At 47.0% G+C, this 22,878-nt stretch overlaps 1 protein-coding gene across 1 annotated transcript in view; it reads right to left on the reverse strand.

Moving 5' to 3' along the window:
* Nucleotides 1–22,878, reverse strand: part of LOC133748806 (zinc finger protein 470) — a 126,544-nt gene that overhangs the window by 76,962 nt on the left and 26,704 nt on the right. Inside the window, exons 5-10 of the mRNA XM_062177788.1 lie at nt 12,446–12,572; nt 12,200–12,295; nt 10,432–10,586; nt 9,725–9,836; nt 9,274–9,408; nt 153–1,638 (exon numbers count right to left, since the gene is read on the reverse strand). Of these exons, the coding sequence (XP_062033772.1) occupies nt 153–1,638; nt 9,274–9,408; nt 9,725–9,836; nt 10,432–10,586; nt 12,200–12,295; nt 12,446–12,572 (2,111 nt within the window). The remainder of the gene's footprint in view (nt 1–152; nt 1,639–9,273; nt 9,409–9,724; nt 9,837–10,431; nt 10,587–12,199; nt 12,296–12,445; nt 12,573–22,878) is intronic.

The raw sequence follows: 22,878 nt of genomic DNA on the forward strand, positions 1-22,878 counted from the left end.
ATGTGGAAGGTAAAGAAGGGCGTGTTGAGGACTCTCCAGTGTGCATTCGCTGATGGTGAGCAAAGTGCACGGTTTGCCTGAAGGCTCTTCTACTTTTCTTATAGTTGTAGGATCTCTCTCCAGTATGAACTCTCTTATGTTGATTGAGGTGCCCAATTTGGATGAAGGTTTTCCTACATTCCTTACATTCATATGGTTTCTTCCCAGAATGGATTCTCTGATGCACACTAAGGGACTGGCGATGGCTGAAGGCCTTGCCACATGCACTACATTCATACGGCTTCTCTCCAGTGTGACTCCTGCGATGACAAATAAGGGATGACTTTGTCTTGAAGGCCTTTCCACATTCAATACATTCATAAGGTCTCTGGCCGGTGTGGAGTCTTTGATGTTGAGTACACGATGAGTTATCACCAAAGGCCTTCCCACATTCCATGCATTTATACGGTTTCTCTCCAGTATGTACTCTCTGATGTTGAATGAGGTGTGTGGTCTGGCTGAAGGCTTTACCACACTCCTTACATTCATAGGGTTTCTCTCCTGTATGAGTTTTCTGATGCTGTGCAAGGTGAGCCTTCTGTGTAAATGCTTTACTACAAACCTTACATTCATAGGGCTTCTCTCCAGTATGAATCCTCTGATGAGTGGCAAGCTGTGAACTGATGCTGAAGGACTTCCCACACTCCCCACATTCGAAAGGTTTCTCCCCAGTATGAATCCTTAAATGACTAGCAAGGTGTATATTCTGCCTAAAAGCCTTCCCACATTCTTTACATTTAAAAGGCTTTTCTCCAGAATGCACTCTTTGATGTTGAGTGAGAGATGCATGATGGCTGAAGGCTTTCCTGCAAACATCACATTCATACGGTTTTTCCCCGGTGTGAATCCTCTGATGTACAGTAAGGGATGAGCCATACCTAAAGGATTTGTGACAAACATCACATTTGTAAGGTTTCTCTCCAGTATGAATTCTCCTATGTTGATTAAGCCCTATATGATCACTGAAGGCTTTCCCACAATCAATGCAGTCAAAAGGTTTCTCCCCAGTGTGATAGTATCTCCAGTGACGGATAAGGGATGTGTTCTGTATAAAAGCCTTCCCACAGTCAATGCATTCATAGGGCTTCTTGCCAGTGTGACATCTCTGATGGCGTGCAAAGGATGAACCGTCACTAAAGGCCTTTCCACAGTCATTACATTTATAGGGTTTCTCTCCAGTATGAATTCTCTGGTGAACAGTAAGGGATGAGCTCTGGGTAAAAGTTTTCTTACATTCATTACATTTGAAGAGCTTCTTTCCTGCATAGATTCCTGTTTGTTTTATTACTGCTGAACTTTTTGGGAAAATTTTAATTGAGTCGGGATTGTGAAGTCTCTCTTCTGAATTGTCCAAGTGGAAACACTTTCCAGATTTGTTACACACACTCTCCTTAGAGTGGGTTTTGTTATGAGTAATGGTCTCTTGCCTGAACTGTGTCTCTTGACTTACTAACGTCTTTGCAAACACACACTCAGAATCCCAATTTTCTCTGAAATTGGAACACTCAAGTTTAGTATGTGAAGTTCTGTCCATTATCCTTTCAGCACGTGAGTCCTGCTTTGGAAATAATTCCTGAGTCTCATTTACAGATTGTTGGCCTGAAACACATCAAGAAAACAGGTATTTTCTTTATCATTTGCTAGGGAAAAAAAGGCATCTGATAAAAGGAAAGTTGATGCATTAATTCACTATGGTCATATATTTTGCACCTCTATGAGCTTTTACACTTAAACATGGATTGTATGGTGTAAGACTGCAGATTGAATTCATACAGGGACCTAGAGGAGGTAAGTAGGTGAAAAGGTCTATGCAAAATTAGTTACATACCAGAACAGGCCAAGTTCACAGGCTGTGACAGTCTCTGCCCTTATCTTCCTCTCACTGCATCTACCCTGCTTTGGAAGCCAGAGCAGACACCACTGAATGCAGAGCCGTTACATCATGACAGCTGTTCAAAGGAGCACACCAAGCACGCAAAAGACTTTGTATTCCTTGACACTCATTAGCATTACCTGGAAGCCCACTTACTTTGTTATAACCAGGAAAGGCTGTTTCTATTTTTTTTAAATTATCCAAATTTCTTGTGACTGAAAACTTTTTTGGATGTCTTTTGTTTCTTATTTATTTATTTATTTGACAGATAGTTAGATAGAGAGAGACAGAGAGAAAGGTCCTCCTTCCGTTGATTCATCCCCCAAATGGCCCCGGCGCTGTGCTGATCTGAAGCCAGGAGCCAGGTGCTTCCTCCTGGCCTTCCATGCGGGTGCAGGGGCCCAAACACTTGGGCCATCCTCCACTGCCCTCCCGGGCCACAGCAGAGAGCTGGACTGGAAGAGGAGCAACCAGGATTAGAACCCGGCGCCCATATAGGATGCTGGCACCGCAGGCAGAGGATTAACCACGTGAGCCATGGTGCCAGCTCCCAAGGCTGTTTCTATTAATGATATTTTATTTGGTGCATTGCATCTGAATGAAAGCTACACTGCCAATGGACTGCTGAAGCTCAATAACCACATGAATCACTTTTCTACTTATTTCCACAAGCCTGAAAAAATCCTCACTTCACTGACCATTTTTTACTGGGGCTTTGAAAGTTATTTCTTTTTTCAAAATAAGCATTTTTTCCAGCTTTATAGAGGAAAACTTGTCAAACTAAACTTGTATATATGTAAGGTGTACAACATGTTTAGATATATACATACACTGTGAAATGATTGCAACAATCAAGCTCTGTAACTTATTTATCACTCCATATATTTACTATTTTCTGTGTGTGGTGAGAAGAGTCAAGATCTACTCTCAGAAAAGTGTACAATACATTATTAACTATAGCCCCAATGTGATATGTTAAGTCTCCAGAACTTATTAGTCTTATAACTAAAGTTTGTATCCTTCAACCAATATCTCCCCATTTCTCCCAGCCCCTGACCCTTGGTAATCAACCTTCTACTCTCAACCCCGAGTTTGGCTTTTGTAGATCTCCCACACAATACCTGTCTTTCCATGTCTGGTTTATGTTACTGAGCCTAACGTCTCTATGTTGCAAATGGCAAGACTATTTTTAAGGCCAAATTGATGCCATTGCATCCATGTATCTACTTATAGATATATATACTAGAAGTGTTACACACACACACATATAAAACATATATGTGTGTTTTGTCACATGCCATATTTTACCTGTTCGTCTGACACTGTGCACTCTGGCTACTGTGGCTAACGCTGCAGGGAGTATGGGCACTGGTATCCCCTCGAGGTACTGATTTCTTCTGGATGTATATCCTCTACTGGGCTGCTAGAGCATAGAGTAGCTTTATTTTTACTTTTTTTGAGAAACCTCCAAAGTGTTCTCCATAATGGTTGTACAAATTTACATTCCCATCCACAGTGCATGAGGTTTCCCTTCCTCCATATCTTCTCCAACACTTATTTCTTACCTTTTGATCATAGCTGCCCCAGTATTTGTGAGCAGTTACCTCATTGTGATTTTGATTTCATTTCCCTGCTGGTCAGTGATGCTGAGCAACTTTTCATGTGCGTGTTTGCCATCTGTATGTCGTCTTTGGGAAAATGTCCATTCAGGCCATCTGTCGCTTTAAAATCCTAGTTTTTCTTTCTGCTATTATTTTATGAGTTCCTTATGTATTTTTTATATTATTGGATGCACGGTTTGTAACTATTTTCTCCCATTTCACAACTTTTTTACTTTGACTGTTTCCTTTGCTGTACAGAAATGTTTCACTAGCACCACTTGGTTCTTTTTGCTTTTCTTGCCTGTGCTTTTGGTGCCATATCCAGAAAATCATTGCCAAGACCAATATGATCAATCGAGCTTTGCTTCCATGTTTCTGTGCACTTTTAAAGTTTCTGAGTCCTATGTTTAAGTCTTCAAACCATTTGAGTTGATTTTTACGTACGGTGTAAGACAGAACTCTGTAACTTATTTTGGTATGTAGATACCCGGTTTTCCCAACACTATATATTGAAGACACAATTCTTTTCTTCTTGTGTACTCTTACATTTTTGTCAAAGATTGGTTGACTTTATATTCATGGGTTTACTTCTGGGCTTTCTATTCTATTCCACTAATTTATATATCTTATGTTTTTATGTCAGTAACATGGAACTTGGGTTACTACAATTTGGGTATGTCAGAAAGTGTGATTCTTCTAGCTTTGTTCATATTGCTCAAAATTACGTTAGCTATTTGGAGTCTTCTGAAGTTCCATACGTATTTCAGGATTTTTTTCCTGTTTCTATCAAAAATACTATTGGAATTTTGATAAGGATTGCATTGCATCTGCAATGGTATTATGGACATCTTCAGGATATAAAGTCTTCCAATCCAAGAACCCAGGACATCTTTCCATCTATCTGTGCTACTTTCTTCAAACTCTTTCATCAACATTTTATACTTTTTAGCATTCCCGTCTTTCACCTTCTTGGTTAAATTTTTTCATAAGTATTTCATTTTGTTTGTTGTTATTGTAAATGGGATTGTATTCTAGATGTCTTTTTGGATAATTCATTGTTATCATAAAAATGTAACTGAATTGGCATATTGATTTTTGTATTCTGCAACTGATGAATTCATGTATTAGTTCTAGCAATTTTGGTGGGGGGTTTCTTTGAGGCTTTTCTACATATAGGATCAAATAATTTACACAAACTATTTTACTTGTTGTCTGATTTAGATACCTTATGTTTCTTTCTCCTGTGTAACTGCTCTGGCTAGGACACCCAGTGCTATGTTGAACAGAAATGGTGAAAGTAAACATCTTTGTCTTGTTCCTGATCTTAAAAGAAAATGTAGATTTTCACTGTTAAGTATGATATTAGCAATAGGCTTGTCATATTTGGCCTTTATTGTGTTGAGGTACAATTCTTTATATCTAATGTGTTGAGGATTTTATCATGAAAGGATATTGAATTTCGTGAAATACTTTTCCTGCATCTATTGAGACGACTATATCAATTTCTTTTTGAAGACATTTTTTATAATAATGAGCATCATATTATATTTACTTACACTCATATACCACTGAATAATCATATCTGTAATCTCAGACTATAAGCGCATGGGGGTGATTATGCCTTAAGTCCTTTTGTTAAGTCATTTGGCATATATCATAATTTTGTGCATGTATAGCTATACACCATTAAATATAAATGCAAGGAAATAGACTTTAGGAAGGTGATGGAGAAAGTCAAATATTTGGGAAACACAAATACTCTAAGATTCAATGTTAATTCCTATCAAAACCTCAACTGCATTTTGTGCAAAAGTGGAAAAGATGATATTAAAATTCACACAGAAAGAACAGGAGCAGCATTTGCTACAGCAGTTAAGATACTTCCTGGGACTCCTGTATCCTACATCAGAGTGCTGGTTCAAATCCCAACTCCTCCACTTCCATTCCAGCTTCCAAATAATGTGCATCCAGGGAGGGAGTAGATGATGGCTCAGGTACTTAGGTCTCTGCAGCCCACATGACAGACTTAGTGAAACCCAGGCTCCTGACTTCACAGTGGCCTAGTCCTGGCTATGGCGGGCACTTTGGGGAGTGAACCAGGAGGTTCTCACCCCCAACTCCCTCTTCCCTATAACTCTGCCTTTCAAATAAATAAATAAATAAATAAATCTTCAAAAAATTTTCCATTGCAAATGCAGCCTTTTGCATTCCCTTCAGGAGTGTTCAGGGGTATCAATATCTCCACATCTTAACACTTGTTACCTTTTTTTCCATTTGCTTTGAAAACAGCCATCCTGACAGGCATGAGGCAATACCTCACTGTGGTTTTATTTGTACTTCCCTGGTGATTAGTGACATTAGCATTTTCCCCATATTTATTGGTCATTTATATGTCTTCTTTGGAGAAACAACTGATTTTCAACCAGGGTTCCAAAACTATTCAATGAGGGAAAGAATAATCTCTTCAATAAATAGTGTTGGGACAACTGGATATTCACATTCAATAGAATGCAGCTGAACTCTGACTTCACATCATATCCAGAATGCATGATGGATATGGGGTTTCCTTTTGGAGTGAGAAAACTTTTCAGGAACTGGATAGTAGTGATGGCTGTGCACCCTGTGAATGTGCTTAATGCCCATGCACTTTCAATTTTAGATTAAATTAAATTTTAGATTATGTGTACTTTTCCACAATAAAAATAAGTGAAGACAACAAGCCCATGCAGCAAAATACAGATAAAGCAACAGGTAAGGAAGAAAGGGGAGAATTACAGAACAGAAGGGAAAGTAAGGAGGGAGACAGAAAGAATTAAATAGTACCAGAAACAGGCTAAAGCGATTTGTTATGTGGTCCAAATGAGAATGACAAACATATTTAAAAAAAAAAATTTTTTAATGTTTATTTTCATCTACTTGAAAGGCAGAGTGACAGAGAGAAGAAACACAGAGAGAGAGATCTTCATCTGCTGGTTCACTCCTCAAATGCTTGCAACAGCTGGGGCTGGGACAGGCCAGTCAGGTGCCTGGAATTCCACCCTGGTCTCACACACGGGTGGCAGGGTCCCACGCACTCCAGGAATAACCTGCTGCCTCCCAGGTGCACCAGCAGGTGGCTGGACCAGAGAAGCAGAGGAACTGAGACTCAAATTGGCACTCTCAAATATGGGATGTGAGTGTCATAAGCAGAAACGTAACCCACTGTGCCACAATGCCTCCCCGCTAAGTGAATTCAAATATCTACATTTTCAACATCACAAGTAGTCAGGGAAATGCAATCAAACATGCTTTTCCAGAGCTGGTGCTGTACCTTAGTGGGTTAAGCCATTGCCTACAGTGCCGGCATCCCATATGGGTGCCGGTTCGAATCCTGGCTGCTCCACTTCCCATCCAGCTCTCTGCTATGGCCTGGGAAAGCAGTGGAAGATGGCCCAAGCCCTGCACACACATGGGAGATCTGGAAGAAGCTCCTGGTTCCTGGCTTCAGATCAGCCAACTGGGGAGTGAAACAGCAGATAGAAGACCTCTCTTTCTCTCTTTCTCTCTAACTTTGACTTTCAAATAAATAAATTAAAAAAAAAACATGCTTTTCACCCAACAACTTGGCAAAAATATAAAATATCCAAATTTGTAATGATGTCTAGAAACAGGTATTTTCACATATTCTTCACCAATGTTATAATAAAATATCCATGTAACCTTTAGATATGTATATTTTGCCCAAGCAAATTCATTTCTAGGGATATATTTTATGTTGATTATAGGTAAAAATTGGAAAAGACATAAATGTTCAAATATCCTCAGTAGCAGATTATTTAAATGAATTATGGTATATACATATATTGTAAAGCTACATGTTCTATATGTATGTGATATATGTATCACATTTCTAAGGACACATACAGTAGATAGCATAATTGGAATAACAGACTACACAAAAATTTAAAATTATTTACAGATCACAATTTTGAAAAACCTAATTAAAAGAAAAATTATTATAGTATGTAAAAATTATTTGAAACAATACTGTTAGGATACTTATTTATAAAAGTTATTGGGGCTGTTAAGAAAATATTCAAGAATAGAGGAAAGGAAAAAACCCCAAATAAACTATTTAATCTCTTTCATAATAAAACAAAAAAATTAGGCTATTTAGTCTGTGACTAAATAATGCACAAAATTTGGATTGTAAACACCCAGTGCTTTGAGGATGCCATTAAGTCAGTATATCTAGCTGTTGCCAGAGTCACTAAAAACAAATCAAACTTTCATAGCCTAGTAGATGCTCATGTAAAGGGACAAACAATCCCAAAATGTACCATTTTCACTGACAAATAAACCTATCCTGTTAATCTTTAATACTAAGAAACATGAAGTAAACCAAGTGAGCAACATACATACAACATGGATTGCATATGAAACACGTCTGCACATATAACTGAATGTAGTAGCTATCAAGTTTGAGCATCCCTAATCTGAAAACTAAAAATCCAAAACATGTTAAGTGTTGACAAAAAGGCTAAAAAGTTTTAGATAATAAAGAATTTTAAATTTTTGAACTAAGAATACTCAACCAATAAAGTCTGCGCAAATATTCAAAAATCTGAAAAACTCAGAAATCTTAAATACTTCTGGTACAAGCATTTCTGATAAGGGATATTCAAATTGTAATTTCTACTTGTAAAAAATATGTCATACCACTTCAGAGAGTCCAAAGCTGTCACAACATTTTAACATGTTGTGATCATGGGTCATGGTTTTCCATCTTTTTACAAATAAGTGATGGGATTTCATTTTTTAGAGAGCATTACTTTTGAAGAAAATTTCTTTTCTTTCCCTGGTGTATCACTGTCTGCTTGCAATACAACCTCTGCCTAGCCTCCTAGTGACATAGGAGTCACTGCAGAGAACATCTCCTAAGGCCCTATTTGAAATTTGCAAACTCCAATTCATGCAAGTTCTCCATAAGCATGCTCTCATCCTCTCCATGAGAGCAACTCTGACAGTTTACATCTATACACATATTCTCCCCTTCTCCCATTGCTTGCCAATACCAACCAGAGTGGCTCACTTGCATAACTCTCCATTTTTTTTTTTTTTTTGACAGGCAGAATGGACAGTAAGAGAGAGAGAGAGAGAGACAGAGAGAAAGGTCTTCCTTTTCCGTTGGTTCACCCTCCAATGGCCGCTGTGGCTGGCGCACCACGCCGATCTGAACACAGGAGCCAGGTGTTTCTCCTGGTCTCCCACGCAGGTGCAGGGCCCAATCACTTGGGCCATCCTCCACTGCACTCCCGGGCCACAGCAGAGAGCTGGACTGGAAGAGGAGCAACCGGGACAGAATCCGGCACCCCAACCGGGACTAGAACCCAGTGTTCCAGGGCCACAGGCAGAGGATTAGCCTAGTGAGCCGCGGCGCCGGCCATAACTCTCCATTTGTTGTTCTTACGGAATGGACGTATCACACAGTGAACGAGTCACTGAGACACAGAAGACTCGGTCTTTGGAAAATAACTCAGAAGTACATCAGGGTCAGCAAGAGGTCCCTTAAGGAACTAAGAGGCTGGCTGGTGCGTGTCCCAGTGCCAAGAAAAGAGAACACTCCATGGCCATGAGTTACGATTAGAGAAGGGCACAAACAAGGAAGAATTAATTTTGCAGAGTCAGAGTGTGATTTTCTCTGCAGACCTGGAGGACTCTGAAGGTTCCTACTGCACAACAATGAGGGCTCAGCCTCTCTGATGAAAACTACACTCTCACCTGCACTGGCTTTTCCACACCAGGCTCTCGCACACTCATGTGAGAACAGGCCTCCTGTCACATCTCTCCTCCCCATCCAGGGCTCCTTCCCTTCCTCCAATAATGAGACGAAATCGGGCTTGGAAACACAATGTTCTGCATGAGTGAAAAGAGATAGGATTTGGTCATCCTCTCTGCTTTCCAAAATTCAGGAGCAAGTTCCTTGGTTTTGATGGGAAAGTGCCATTGCAAGAAAATGCAGGAAGACAGGTGAGAAGGATCTGAAAGATATTGGAGATGTTGATACCAACTTTCAACTCCACAAAAGCCAAGCTGTTACCTCAGTAACTGGGAGCAGAAATTCAGGCCAGCACTTGGGAAGACCCCCCTTCCTCCTCCAGAACTCAAAATCGAGGTATGAATATGGGGCCTCCCCAAGACAGAGTTAGATTCAGGAGAGGGACCTCCTTACCTGGAGGTTCCAGGTCACTGTGGCTCTCCCACACTGCACTCTTCCAGGGGCTCTTCTGTGCTGGGTCCAGCTGGGAGGAGTCTGAGGCCATATCTGTGACACTCCCCAGGCCCTGGGTGACACAGACATGTTCTGGATCAAAACACACTCACAAACCGGGCCAGCAGGCTGTGTCTGCATAGTGTGAAACAGGCACTCTTAGGTTCTGAGTGATCCAGGTCAGGCCTAATTACATCATACATGTTTCGGGAGAAAAAAATAAAAGAGAAAACAGGAGACACTGTTTATTCTGGGGAGAATTTGTAATGTTGTGGCAGAGAATGTCCTCACAGGCAGCGTGAATTTTTTAGTGCTGTCTGATGCTTTGTCACATTTTTCAGTGAGTCTGCAGGGTTTCCTCTTGTGTGAACTCTTAAATGAAATGGAGGGGTTGAGACCTTGCTTAAAGCTTTCTCTCATGTATAACAAGTCAAACATTTACGATCTACACAGGTGTGTTTATCACCATTATAATGAAATTTTTCCCTGCATTTCTAATGCTTATCAAGATTATGTAACTCTTTCCTCTAGAGGGATACCGTGCCTATTGGAGATCTTGTGTGCAAGAGGAAACTTTCCTGGAGTCACTGCAGTCCTAAAGGGTTGGGTTTTTGTTGTTGTTTTATGAAGCATATTTTTTGTTACCTAAAGTTTATCTCCTGACTTACCGATCGTGTCTCAAATAGAGCATCATAGTCCCCCAACATAGAGTATTCCAGACTGCAGTTTCTGAGTCTCTCTGTCCTCACTGCCTGGGGTAACCTTTCTTCACAAAAGTCCCTCTTTGGAGGAAATTTCTTACTTTCCTTCACAGTCTTCAAGTCTGAAAGATATTAAGAAAGCAAGCAAATATCTCTCATGTGTTAGGAAGAAGAAAGCCATCAAAATGTAACCAGATGAATTAAAACTCTAAAAAGCATGTAATTTTGGAAGCATTTTTATATGACCAGCAATATTCAATAACCATATACTCCTAAATCTGTGTGGCTACATTCCTAAAGGATACAACATGAGCTTTCCCACCTAAATACTGAACCGCACACTAGGAAAAGGAAATTGAAAATCAAGAGGTGAGATAGCTGACAACATCTGAATCTAAGATAAAGTGCTGCTGATATAAACAAACAGGAAACAGAGGCTCTAAAGAAAACTCCTGTATGATCCGATTATTGAAGCTTTATTAAGTAAAACGCCTTTGAGTCCTTCTTCACTTTAGCAAAAATTTCACCTCTAGCTGTACATGCCTCCTTTTTTTGTTGGAATGCTAAGAATAAAAGCCCAGATCCTGCCCTTAAAAGCACAAGTCTTTGTTAGACTAAGCAGAATCTCAACAACAAATGAAAGTTCTATAGGAGAAAAAAAATAGTCTGTCTCATAAAACTAGCTCAAAGCATGTGATCTAATGAGAAGTTATACTGAAAACCTTCAGCAACGTATCATCCTTGTCTTCCTGTGTGACACAATGGCTCACGTGACCCAGCACTGTGAGCCACCTGCCCTATTCTGTCAACACAAACTGGCCCCTGAGGTAAAATCGGAACAAAGAGGTCTTAAATATGCTCAATTCTTCAGAAATGTTACCATTTCCTATTATAATAAAATCTCCAGAGGAAATCTTCGATTCTGATTCCTTGTCTTACTTGATTATTTGCTGTTCCAGAAATAATGCTGTGGTTGAAATCTCTGTACTCCCAAACAGTACAAATATCACCGCAATATCTGTAAGAATATTCCATCAAATCAGAGTCAGTGTTCTCTTCTCCTGACAGCCAATAACCCAACTGCACTCTGCCTGTAGACACCGGGAAATACACTTGGCCCCCAAAGTAACACAATCCACCCAAACTCATCTCCTCATCTGCCCATCTCCTCATGCTTCTGCTCAAGATTCCAGTCTCATTTCTTATTTCTCCAGTTTAAAACTGGGAATAATTTTACTTTTTTCCCCAAAGTCCCTATATGCACTTGCCATCCACAGAACATCAGTTTCTACTCCATTTAAGTTGCATAAACATGACTCATCTCTCTGTGTAATGCTTTCTTTAACAGCTTATGTTCAGATTACCAACCAGCACCTGACAGCCTTACTCAAAGCCAAAACTCAGCACTAGTGAAAAGATAAGTGCATACATGAAACAGCCATTCATCTGACAAATAAGACAGCAAAAGCTACATCAGAATCAGTCAAAAACATTTTTAAAGATATTTTTAAAGAGATGACTCCATGACAAAGGGAGGAGGAGCCAGGAAAATATGGGATACAGAGTAGAGGAAAATAAGTCATCTTCAGAAGGAAGGGAGCATAGTTAAGGAAAGAGCCAGGCTCATGCTAAAGAGGCCTTGAACTTGCCTCCAGGTCCGTGGGCTCAGGAGTCGTGGTGACGCTGCACGTCTGAGGCAGTGGTTTTGCCCACCCAGTCACTTCTCCACACTCACCTGGGCTCCAGCCTCTTGCCACCTTTCTCTTCACTACCCAGGGCTCTTTTCCTTGTTCCAAAGATGAGATCACAGCAGGCTTAGAACCACAAAGTCCTGGATACATAAGAAATAGGAGGTGGTCACGCTGCGGGTCTGTCCAGACCACGGGGTGGACCCCTCAGCTGACAGAAAAAGGAGAGGAGGACTTTTCGGGCACAGCAGCAGCCTGACAGGGTAGGTGCGAGGGGACAGGAGCTCCCTTACCCAGCGATGCCAGGTTCCTGTAGTTCTCCAACATCACCTTCCGGTACAGTGTCCTCTGAGCGGGGTTCAGCCACTCCCACTCCTCTTGGGAGAAATCTATGGCCACATCTCCAAATTCCACCAAGCTCTGCAATGACACAAGCACGTTCTTACTCCCTCACGACTGGAGAGCTCCTACAGAACTGCGTCCCCCGAATTCCCGAGTTGAAGTCTCCAGCCCAGTCCTTTCGGATGTCACTGTGTTTAGAGAAAGAGCCTCTGAGGAGCCAACGTCACACAAGGCCACATGGGTGCATCCCTGTCTAACCTGACTGGTGTCTTTTAGACACCAGGGATGGGCACGCAGAGTGCAAAGGCCATGTGAGGACACCAGAAAGACGTCGCCAGCAGGAAGCCAAGGAGAGCAGCCCCGGGGAAACCGAACCTGCCCACACCTGGATCTCAGAAACAGAAGCCTGTGGTTGGAGACGGCCAGGATGCCAGTTTGTTAGGGCACTGCCCGAGAGAAGTGACACGGTGGTCTAACTACCTTGTCGTCATTCAGGATAGGGATCATTCGTTTGGTGATCTACAGATTGCTAGCAACCGCTCAGCTAGCTTCATTATGGCACAACCTCCAGATGAGCAAAGGGCCCTTCCTTGGAGAACTTGCAGTTTTGTGGAGGGGAACACACATACAAAAATTATTTGACAGCAAATTGAAACAACCAAGAATGAAGGCTGAGTCGTTCTTGCACAGCAGGTACTAGAACGGTGTGCAACCTGGAGACACGGGCACGACCCAGAGCAAACAAGAATGGGAAATAAACCTGGAGATGCGCCTCAAAGGGGACACAACTCATCCCCAGGCTGAGTTCTACGGGCTTCTTTTCTTACTTTAGTGCTCACTAGATGTTCATAAAAACAAAAGCCCTAGCAGTACTTTTTCCCAAAAAAAACAAAAATGAGTGTGTGATAAGAATGAAAAAGATGATAAGGTGTTGAACTCACAAAGAGCCTTTAAGAGCCCAGGTGTCACCTCTGGGAGCCGGGAAGCGCAGGAAGGAACCGTGGGCGCGCACTGCTGGGCTGGGGCATTGCTAACAGATGGGTATGCGGCTCACTGTCACCCTTCCAGCACACAGCTCTGAGACTGCCCAATACATTTCTAACATGCAGTCACTTCCAATCTGACTGACTCAGAAATCCGTGGCTAACAGAAAGCAGATCTGAATGACTGGTAGCAGTGGGGTTCTCATACTATATACTTAAATCAACAGCAAAAAAGTCAGACTGCCGCAGAGGCGAAATTCAGTATTCAGTAGCTCCAAAACCTCAGGTGGCTCCGAAAAGTGGCAAAAGTCAACAACACTAACCTCACAGATTGCGATGTGGCTTCAATGAGGTAATACACACACATGTACACAGCACGACAATACATATTCAATGCTAACACACACACAGCATCCCATCTTAGACAATCACATACACACATGTACTGATGCAAGGCATGATGATGTCAGTGCTGAATGAACGCCAACGCTCACCTTCCTGACTCGGGCTTACACTGACGCGGCCTCGGCATTCAACCTGCTGTCCTGCCCCTGGCCTGTCACCCTTGACCCACATAGAGTGAGGTAGTTTCCACCCCATTCCCATTTCTGTGTTCTAGATAAGTAAGGAACCACGTCCTGAACCTCTTGACCAACTTACCTGACTTTTGCATTAAGTCGTATAAACCTGAGAATGTAGCCCCCAAGGTGTCTCACTTAACTGCACACTCTCCTCAGATCAGCCAATCCAGCACTGCCTCGGGGAGCCCACCTAAGCAATACCATGGACCCCGGTAAAGGCTCTGGCCCTCCAAGGCCTCCCTCCTCCTGCAGTTCCCCAACTGTTAAACGCATGTCTTCTGGAAGCCACCAACCCTTCCCATGGGCCTGGCCTCATACGTCTCTCTGTTCTCCCTGTGAGCAATAAACTTCATCTGCTCACCCTTCCAATCTGAGTGTCTCTGGCTACCCCACATCTGACAGCACCAAACCTAACTTGAATACCTTGGCAAGTCACAACACAGACCCACAGGCAAATCTTTTAGTTAAAAAATATGGGGTAGGAGAATTCATCTTGCCAGGAAGAAATAAAGTCTAGTTTCTGGGTGATCATGTTTTTGCTATTAGTGATCTGCATTTTGCACGAGCAGTTGTTAAAGGCTTGTGATTGTGAAAACTGGGCCAAAACTCAGCAGTGGAATTCTTCAAGTAGACTGAAACTCAAACATTTTTCTTTTTCCCATTTGAGAGGCAGAGACAGACAGAGAGCTCCCATCTGCTGCTTCATTCATCAAATGCCAGCAATGTCTAGGGCTAGGCAAGTATTAGAGCCAGGAACAGAGAACTCAAGCCAGGTCTCCATAAGTGCCAGGGACCCTGTCACTCGAATCCTCACTGCTGTCTCCCATGGTACCCACCAGCAGGAAGTGGGAGCCAGGGACCCCATCACTCAGGTCCTCACTGCTGTCTCCCTAGTACCCACCGGCAGGAAGTGGGAGCCAGGGACCCCGTCACTCAGGTCCTCACTGCTGTCTCCCATGGTACCCACCGGCAGGAAGTGGGAGCCAGGGACCCCGTCACTCAGGTCCTCACTGCTGTCTCCCATGGTACCCACCGGCAGGAAGTGGGAGCCAGGGACCCCGTCACTCAGGTCCTCACTGCTGTCTCCCATGGTACCCACCAGCAGGAAGTGGGAGCCAGGGACCCCGTCACTCAGGTCCTCACTGCTGTCTCCCTAGTACCCACCGGCAGGAAGTGGGAGCCAGGGACCCCGTCACTCAGGTCCTCACTGCTGTCTCCCATGGTACCCACCAGCAGGAAGTGGGAGCCAGGGACCCCGTCACTCAGGTCCTCACTGCTGTCTCCCATGGTACCCACCGGCAGGAAGTGGGAGCCAGGGACCCCGTCACTCAGGTCCTCACTGCTGTCTCCCATGGTACCCACCGGCAGGAAGTGGGAGCCAGGGACCCCGTCACTCAGGTCCTCACTGCTGTCTCCCATGGTACCCACCGGCAGGAAGTCAGAGCCAGGGACCCCATCGCTCGGGTCCTCACTGCTGTCTCCCATGGTATGCACCAGCAGGAAGTGGGAGCCAGGGACCCCATCACTCAGGTCCTCACTGCTGTCTCCCATGGTACCCACCAGCAGGAAGTGCGAGCCAGGGACCCCATCGCTCAGGTCCTCACTGCTGTCTCCCATGGTACCCACCGGCAGGAAGTGGGAGCCAGGGACCCCGTCACTCAGGTCCTCACTGCTGTCTCCCATGGTACCCACCGGCAGGAAGTCGGAGCCAGGGACCCCATCGCTCAGGTCCTCACTGCTGTCTCCCATGGTACCCACCGGCAGGAAGTCGGAGCCAGGGACCCCATCGCTCGCGTCCTCACCAGCAGGAAGTAGGAGCCAGGGACCCCGTCACTCAGATCCTCACTGCTGTCTCCCATGGTACCCACCAGCAGGAAGTGGGAGCCAGGGACCCCATCGCTCGGGTCCTCACTGCTGTCTCCCATGGTACCCACCGGCAGGAAGTAGGAGCCAGGGACCCCATCGCTCGGGTCCTCACTGCTGTCTCCCATGGTACCCACCGGCAGGAAGTAGGAGCCAGGGACCCCGTCACTCAGATCCTCACTGCTGTCTCCCATGGTACCCACCAGCAGGAAGTGGGAGCCAGGGACCCCGTCACTCAGGTCCTCACTGCTGTCTCCCATGGTACCCACCAGCAGGAAGTGGGAGCCAGGGACCCCGTCACTCAGGTCCTCACTGCTGTCTCCCATGGTACCCACCGGCAGGAAGTGGGAGCCAGGGACCCCGTCACTCAGGTCCTCACTGCTGTCTCCCATGGTACCCACCGGCAGGAAGTGGGAGCCAGGGACCCCGTCACTCAGGTCCTCACTGCTGTCTCCCATGGTACCCACCGGCAGGAAGTCGGAGCCAGGGACCCCATCGCTCGGGTCCTCACTGCTGTCTCCCATGGTATGCACCAGCAGGAAGTGGGAGCCAGGGACCCCATCACTCAGGTCCTCACTGCTGTCTCCCATGGTACCCACCGGCAGGAAGTGGGAGCCAGGGACCCCATAGCTCAGGTCCTCACTGCTGTCTCCCATGGTACCCACCGGCAGGAAGTGGGAGCCAGGGACCCCGTCACTCAGGTCCTCACTGCTGTCTCCCATGGTACCCACCGGCAGGAAGTCGGAGCCAGGGACCCCGTCACTCAGGTCCTCACTGCTGTCTCCCATGGTACCCACCGGCAGGAAGTCGGAGCCAGGGACCCCATCGCTCAGGTCCTCACTGCTGTCTCCCATGGTACCCACCGGCAGGAAGTCGGAGCCAGGGACCCCATCGCTCGCGTCCTCACCAGCAGGAAGTAGGAGCCAGGGACCCCGTCACTCAGATCCTCACTGCTGTCTCCCATGGTACCCACCAGCAGGAAGTGGGAGCCAGGGACCCCATCGCTCGGGTCCTCACTGCTGTCTCCCATGGTACCCACCGGCAGGAAGTAGGAGCCAGGGACCCCATCGCTCGGGTCCTCACTGCTGTCTCCCATGGTACCCACCGGCAGGAAGTAGGAGCCAGGGACCCCGTCACTCAGATCCTCACTGCTGTCTCCCATGGTACCCACCAGCAGGAAGTGGGAGCCAGGGACCCCATCGCTCAGGTCCTCACTGCTGTCTCCCATGGTACCCACCGGCAGGAAGTGGGAGCCAGGGACCCCATCGCTCAGGTCCTCACTGCTGTCTCCCATGGTACCCACCGGCAGGAAGTGGGAGCCAGGGACCCCATCGCTCAGGTCCTCACTGCTGTCTCCCATGGTACCCACCGGCAGGAAGTGGGAGCCAGGGACCCCATCGCTCAGGTCCTCACTGCTGTCTCCCATGGTACCCACCGGCAGGAAGTCGGAGCCAGGGACCCCATCGCTCGCGTCCTCACCAGCAGGAAGTAGGAGCCAGGGACCCCGTCACTCAGATCCTCACTGCTGTCTCCCATGGTACCCACCAGCAGGAAGTGGGAGCCAGGGACCCCATCGCTCGGGTCCTCACTGCTGTCTCCCATGGTACCCACCGGCAGGAAGTAGGAGCCAGGGACCCCATCGCTCGGGTCCTCACTGCTGTCTCCCATGGTACCCACCGGCAGGAAGTAGGAGCCAGGGACCCCGTCACTCAGATCCTCACTGCTGTCTCCCATGGTACCCACCAGCAGGAAGTGGGAGCCAGGGACCCCGTCACTCAGGTCCTCACTGCTGTCTCCCATGGTACCCACCAGCAGGAAGTGGGAGCCAGGGACCCCGTCACTCAGGTCCTCACTGCTGTCTCCCATGGTACCCACCGGCAGGAAGTGGGAGCCAGGGACCCCGTCACTCAGGTCCTCACTGCTGTCTCCCATGGTACCCACCGGCAGGAAGTGGGAGCCAGGGACCCCGTCACTCAGGTCCTCACTGCTGTCTCCCATGGTACCCACCGGCAGGAAGTCGGAGCCAGGGACCCCATCGCTCGGGTCCTCACTGCTGTCTCCCATGGTATGCACCAGCAGGAAGTGGGAGCCAGGGACCCCATCACTCAGGTCCTCACTGCTGTCTCCCATGGTACCCACCGGCAGGAAGTGGGAGCCAGGGACCCCATCGCTCAGGTCCTCACTGCTGTCTCCCATGGTACCCACCGGCAGGAAGTGGGAGCCAGGGACCCCGTCACTCAGGTCCTCACTGCTGTCTCCCATGGTACCCACCGGCAGGAAGTTGGAGCCAGGGACCCCATCGCTCAGGTCCTCACTGCTGTCTCCCATGGTACCCACCGGCAGGAAGTCGGAGCCAGGGACCCCATCGCTCGCGTCCTCACCAGCAGGAAGTAGGAGCCAGGGACCCCGTCACTCAGATCCTCACTGCTGTCTCCCATGGTACCCACCAGCAGGAAGTGGGAGCCAGGGACCCCATCGCTCGGGTCCTCACTGCTGTCTCCCATGGTACCCACCGGCAGGAAGTAGGAGCCAGGGACCCCATCGCTCGGGTCCTCACTGCTGTCTCCCATGGTACCCACCGGCAGGAAGTAGGAGCCAGGGACCCCGTCACTCAGATCCTCCCCGCTGTCTCCCATGGTACCCACCAGCAGGAAGTGGGAGCCAGGGACCCCATCGCTCAGGTCCTCACTGCTGTCTCCCATGGTACCCACCGGCAGGAAGTGGGAGCCAGGGACCCCATCGCTCAGGTCCTCACTGCTGTCTCCCATGGTACCCACCGGCAGGAAGTGGGAGCCAGGGACCCCATCGCTCAGGTCCTCACTGCTGTCTCCCATGGTACCCACCGGCAGGAAGTGGGAGCCAGGGACCCCATCGCTCAGGTCCTCACTGCTGTCTCCCATGGTACCCACCGGCAGGAAGTCGGAGCCAGGGACCCCATCGCTCGCGTCCTCACCAGCAGGAAGTAGGAGCCAGGGACCCCGTCACTCAGATCCTCACTGCTGTCTCCCATGGTACCCACCGGCAGGAAGTGGGAGCCAGGGACCCCATCACTCAGGTCCTCACTGCTATCTCCCATGGTACCCACCGGCAGGAAGTGGGAGCCAGGGACCCCGTCACTCAGGTCCTCACTGCTGTCTCCCATGGTACCAACGGGCAGGAAGTGGGAGCCAGGGACCCCGTCACTCAGGTCCTCACTGCTGTCTCCCATGGTACCCACCGGCAGGAAGTGGGAGCCAGGGACCCCGTCACTCAGGTCCTCACTGCTGTCTCCCATGGTACCAACGGGCAGGAAGTGGGAGCCAGGGACCCCGTCACTCAGGTCCTCACTGCTGTCTCCCATGGTACCCACCGGCAGGAAGTGGGAGCCAGGGACCCCGTCACTCAGGTCCTCACTGCTGTCTCCCAAGGTACGCACCAGCAGGAAGTTGGTGCTGTCTCCCATGGTACCCACCGGCAGGAAGTTGGTGCTGTCTCCCATGGTACTCACCAGCAGGAAGTGGGTGCTGTCTCCCCTGGTTTGCACCGGCAGGAAGTCAGAGCCAGGAGCCAGAGCGGGGAATTAATGGGCGTGCCAACGTGGGATGTGCCATCTTAACTGCTGTGTTGAACGCCAGATCCCTGAACTCAGACGCTTTTATGCGAATGCTGTGTTTAAACTTTGTTCAAACATAAAGCACTCAGAGCCACACTGCTTCTTTGCAGAGATGAGTGCTTCTACCCTAACCTAGTTACAAAAGATGAGTTGCCATATTGCATCCTACAATCCTAACTGCATGTGCCTTGGCAGTGAGTTTTTTTCCCAGCTATTTTTCAAATATTCAAATATTATTCAGGTATTTTTCTCTAGCTGAAACAAGCCACCTCTATGAGATCTTAGAATCTTCATACTATTTTTTTGAAGATTTATTTGAAAGTCAGAGTTACACAGAGAGAGAAGGAGAGGCAGAGAGAGGCCTCAAGGACTTGGGCCATCCTCTGCTGCTTTCCCAGGCCATAGCAGAGAGCTGGATCGGAAGTTGAGCAGCTGGGACTCGAACCGGCGCCCATATGGGATGCCGGCACTGCAGGCGGCAGCCCTACCCGCTATGCCACAGAGCTGGCCCCAGAAATCTTTATACTATTTTTACAAGTCTTTTGGTACAAGAGAAAAGTGTGCCCATTTTTCTAACACGTTACTACTTTGTCATTATTAAGAAAACTAGAAGTTGGTAACTCCTAAAGAGAAGAGACAAAATTAAAATATTTTCTTATACTTGACAACTGTTCTTTTTTTCTGAACAAGAAATGGTCCTTTCTCCCACATCTTTAGTCCCATGTTCCAGAGGGACTGACTCCACACTAACAACACCCATGCACCCTAAGATATGTTCTGTTCACGCAGACAGCTCCTTATGTGCTGAATCAATGACTGCTGCTGGCAAACACGTCACCATAGACAACAGCAGCCATACATAATAGCTGACAGCACTTACAGCATTCCAGACACAATCCTATATGTTTATTTATCAGCTTATTTCTTCTGCAGGACAATGTTAACAGTTGGCATGGCCACTATCACCGCCTTATAGAGAGGAAATACGGCACATCACAAAGGCAATGAACCGCCAAGCCAGGACTTGACCGGGGCAGCCTGACCGCACAGGCCCTGCTCCACGTCAAAGGTCAGCACGGCGTCTCTGTATTTCAGGGTTTAGGGCCACACAGCTGCTGACACAACTACTCAACTTCACCGGTGCAGCACCAAGACAGACAGCACATAAACAAGCGAGCAGGATGCTGTGCTCCACTGAAACTTGATTTTAGGACCCAAAATTGAATTTCTTATCATTTTCACATCATAAAAATACTTTTTTTTTCAATGATTAAAAAAAGTAAAAAAAGTATTGACAGTTTGTACGCCATCCAAAAAGTGATAGGGGCCCGTTCTGCCTCACAGGCCACAGGTTGCCAAGTTCTGTCCCAGGTTATATACTTTTAAAAAATCCCCACCAGGGGCCAGCACTGTGGCGCAGTAGGTTAATCCTCCACCTGAGATGCCGGCACCCCATATGGGCACCGGTTCTAGTCCTGGCTGCTCCTCCACTGATCCAGCTCCCTGCTATGGCCTGAGAAATCAGTGGAAGATGGCCCAAGTTCTTGGGCCCCTGCATCTGCATGGGAGACCCAGAAGAGGCTCCTGGCTCCTGGCTTTGAATCAGCACAGCTCTGGCTGTTGCGGCCATCTGGGGAGTGAACCAGTGGATGGAAGACCTCTCTCTCTGTCTCTCCCTCTCTCTGTCTGTAATTCTCGCTGTTGAAAAAAAAAAAAAAAAAAAGCCCGCCATCTAAGTGGTTTGCTTGTGAAGCGCTACAACCACCCCTTGGGCATGTGGGTGCGAACGGCAACAGCATCGAGCCCTTGCTATGTGCTGGCACTATGCTGTAAGCACTAGATGTGGACTGCCAGCTCCTGATAAGAACTGCTTGAGTGGGGTCCAGCTATTTCTCTCATTAAAATGTTCTACTCCAGTAGCAGCAGTGATACTTGTTGACAGCCATTCATCCTGATGTGAATCATGATCCATTAGAAAACAACACACGCTTCTCCAGCGGATGTCTGCACCAACCTGCTTCCTTAGGGCATAAACCACTCCCAAATGTGCAGGTCCTATTCTTACCCATGCTGCTGTGACATAAACATGCAGATTTCCAAAGATTCACACCACACCGCAGAGAAAACACTACACAGGTACAGAATCTGCACCTGGGGCCTGCCCCCTGCAGTGCCGGTATCCCGTATGGGTGCCAGTTCAAGACCCGGCTGTTCCACTTCCCATCCAGCTCTCTGGCTATGGCCTGGGAAAGCAGTGGAAGATGGCCCAAGTCCTTGGGCCCCTGCACCCCCGTGAGAGACCAGGAAAAAGCTCCTGACTCCTGATCGGTGCAGCTCTGGCCATTGCAGCCATCTGGGAAGTGAACCAGCAGATGGAAGACCTCTCTCTGTCTCTACCTCTCTGTAACTCTGCCCATTAAATAAATAACTAAATCTTTAAAAAAAAATCTGCACCTGAAATAAGCACTGGAACAGTGATTCAACTCCTCATAGATGCTAAAAACACAAAACCAGAAAAAGCAAAAACAATTCTATCCTTACAGAAATATTTTCTGTTGAAATCTTAAAGGAAAAATAAAAAGTATTTTATAGGAAAAAAATTCATTCAAATGGTTTTCTTGGTTCAGTTCAATGAGTCTTTTAAAAAAGATTTATTTGGGGCCGGCGCCATGGCACAGTAGGTTAATCCTCCACCTGCGACACCAACATCCCATATGGGCGCCAGTTCTAGTCCCGGCTGTTCCTCTTCCAATCCAGCTCTCTGCTGTGGCCTGGGGAAGCAGTAGAAGATGGCCCAAATCTTGGGCCCCTGCACCCACCTGGGAGACCGGGAAAGAAGCACCTGGCTCCTGGCTTCGGATCGGCGCAACTCCAGCCATTGCAGCCACCTGGGGAGTGAACCACGGAAGACCTTTCTCTCTGACTCTCCCTCTCACTGTCTGTAACTCTAGCTCTCAAATAAATAAATAAAATCTTAAAAAATAAATAAAAATGATTTATTTGCTTATTTATTTATTTGAAAGGCAGAATGTCAGAGGGAGAAAAAAAGGGAGGGAAGGAGAGATCTTCCATCCACTGTTTTACTCTTCAAATGCCTGCAACAGCCAGGGCTTGGCCAGGCTACTACCAGGAGCCAGGAATGCTGCCTGGGTCTCCCACATGAGTGGCAAGGACCCAGTCCCTGAGCTGCCATCTGCTGCCTCCCAGGCACATCAGCGCGAAGCTGGATTAGGAGCTCAGAGCAGCGGAGGCTTGAACGAGGCTCGGATGTGGGATGTGGGTGTCCCAAGCAGGTTTAACCTACTGGGCCACAACACCTGCCCCCAGGTAATTTTTAAAAATATGAATGAAAGAATATTTGCTAA

Source organism: Lepus europaeus, chromosome 19, assembly GCF_033115175.1.
Source record: "Lepus europaeus isolate LE1 chromosome 19, mLepTim1.pri, whole genome shotgun sequence".
Classification (NCBI taxonomy): domain Eukaryota; kingdom Metazoa; phylum Chordata; class Mammalia; order Lagomorpha; family Leporidae; genus Lepus; species Lepus europaeus.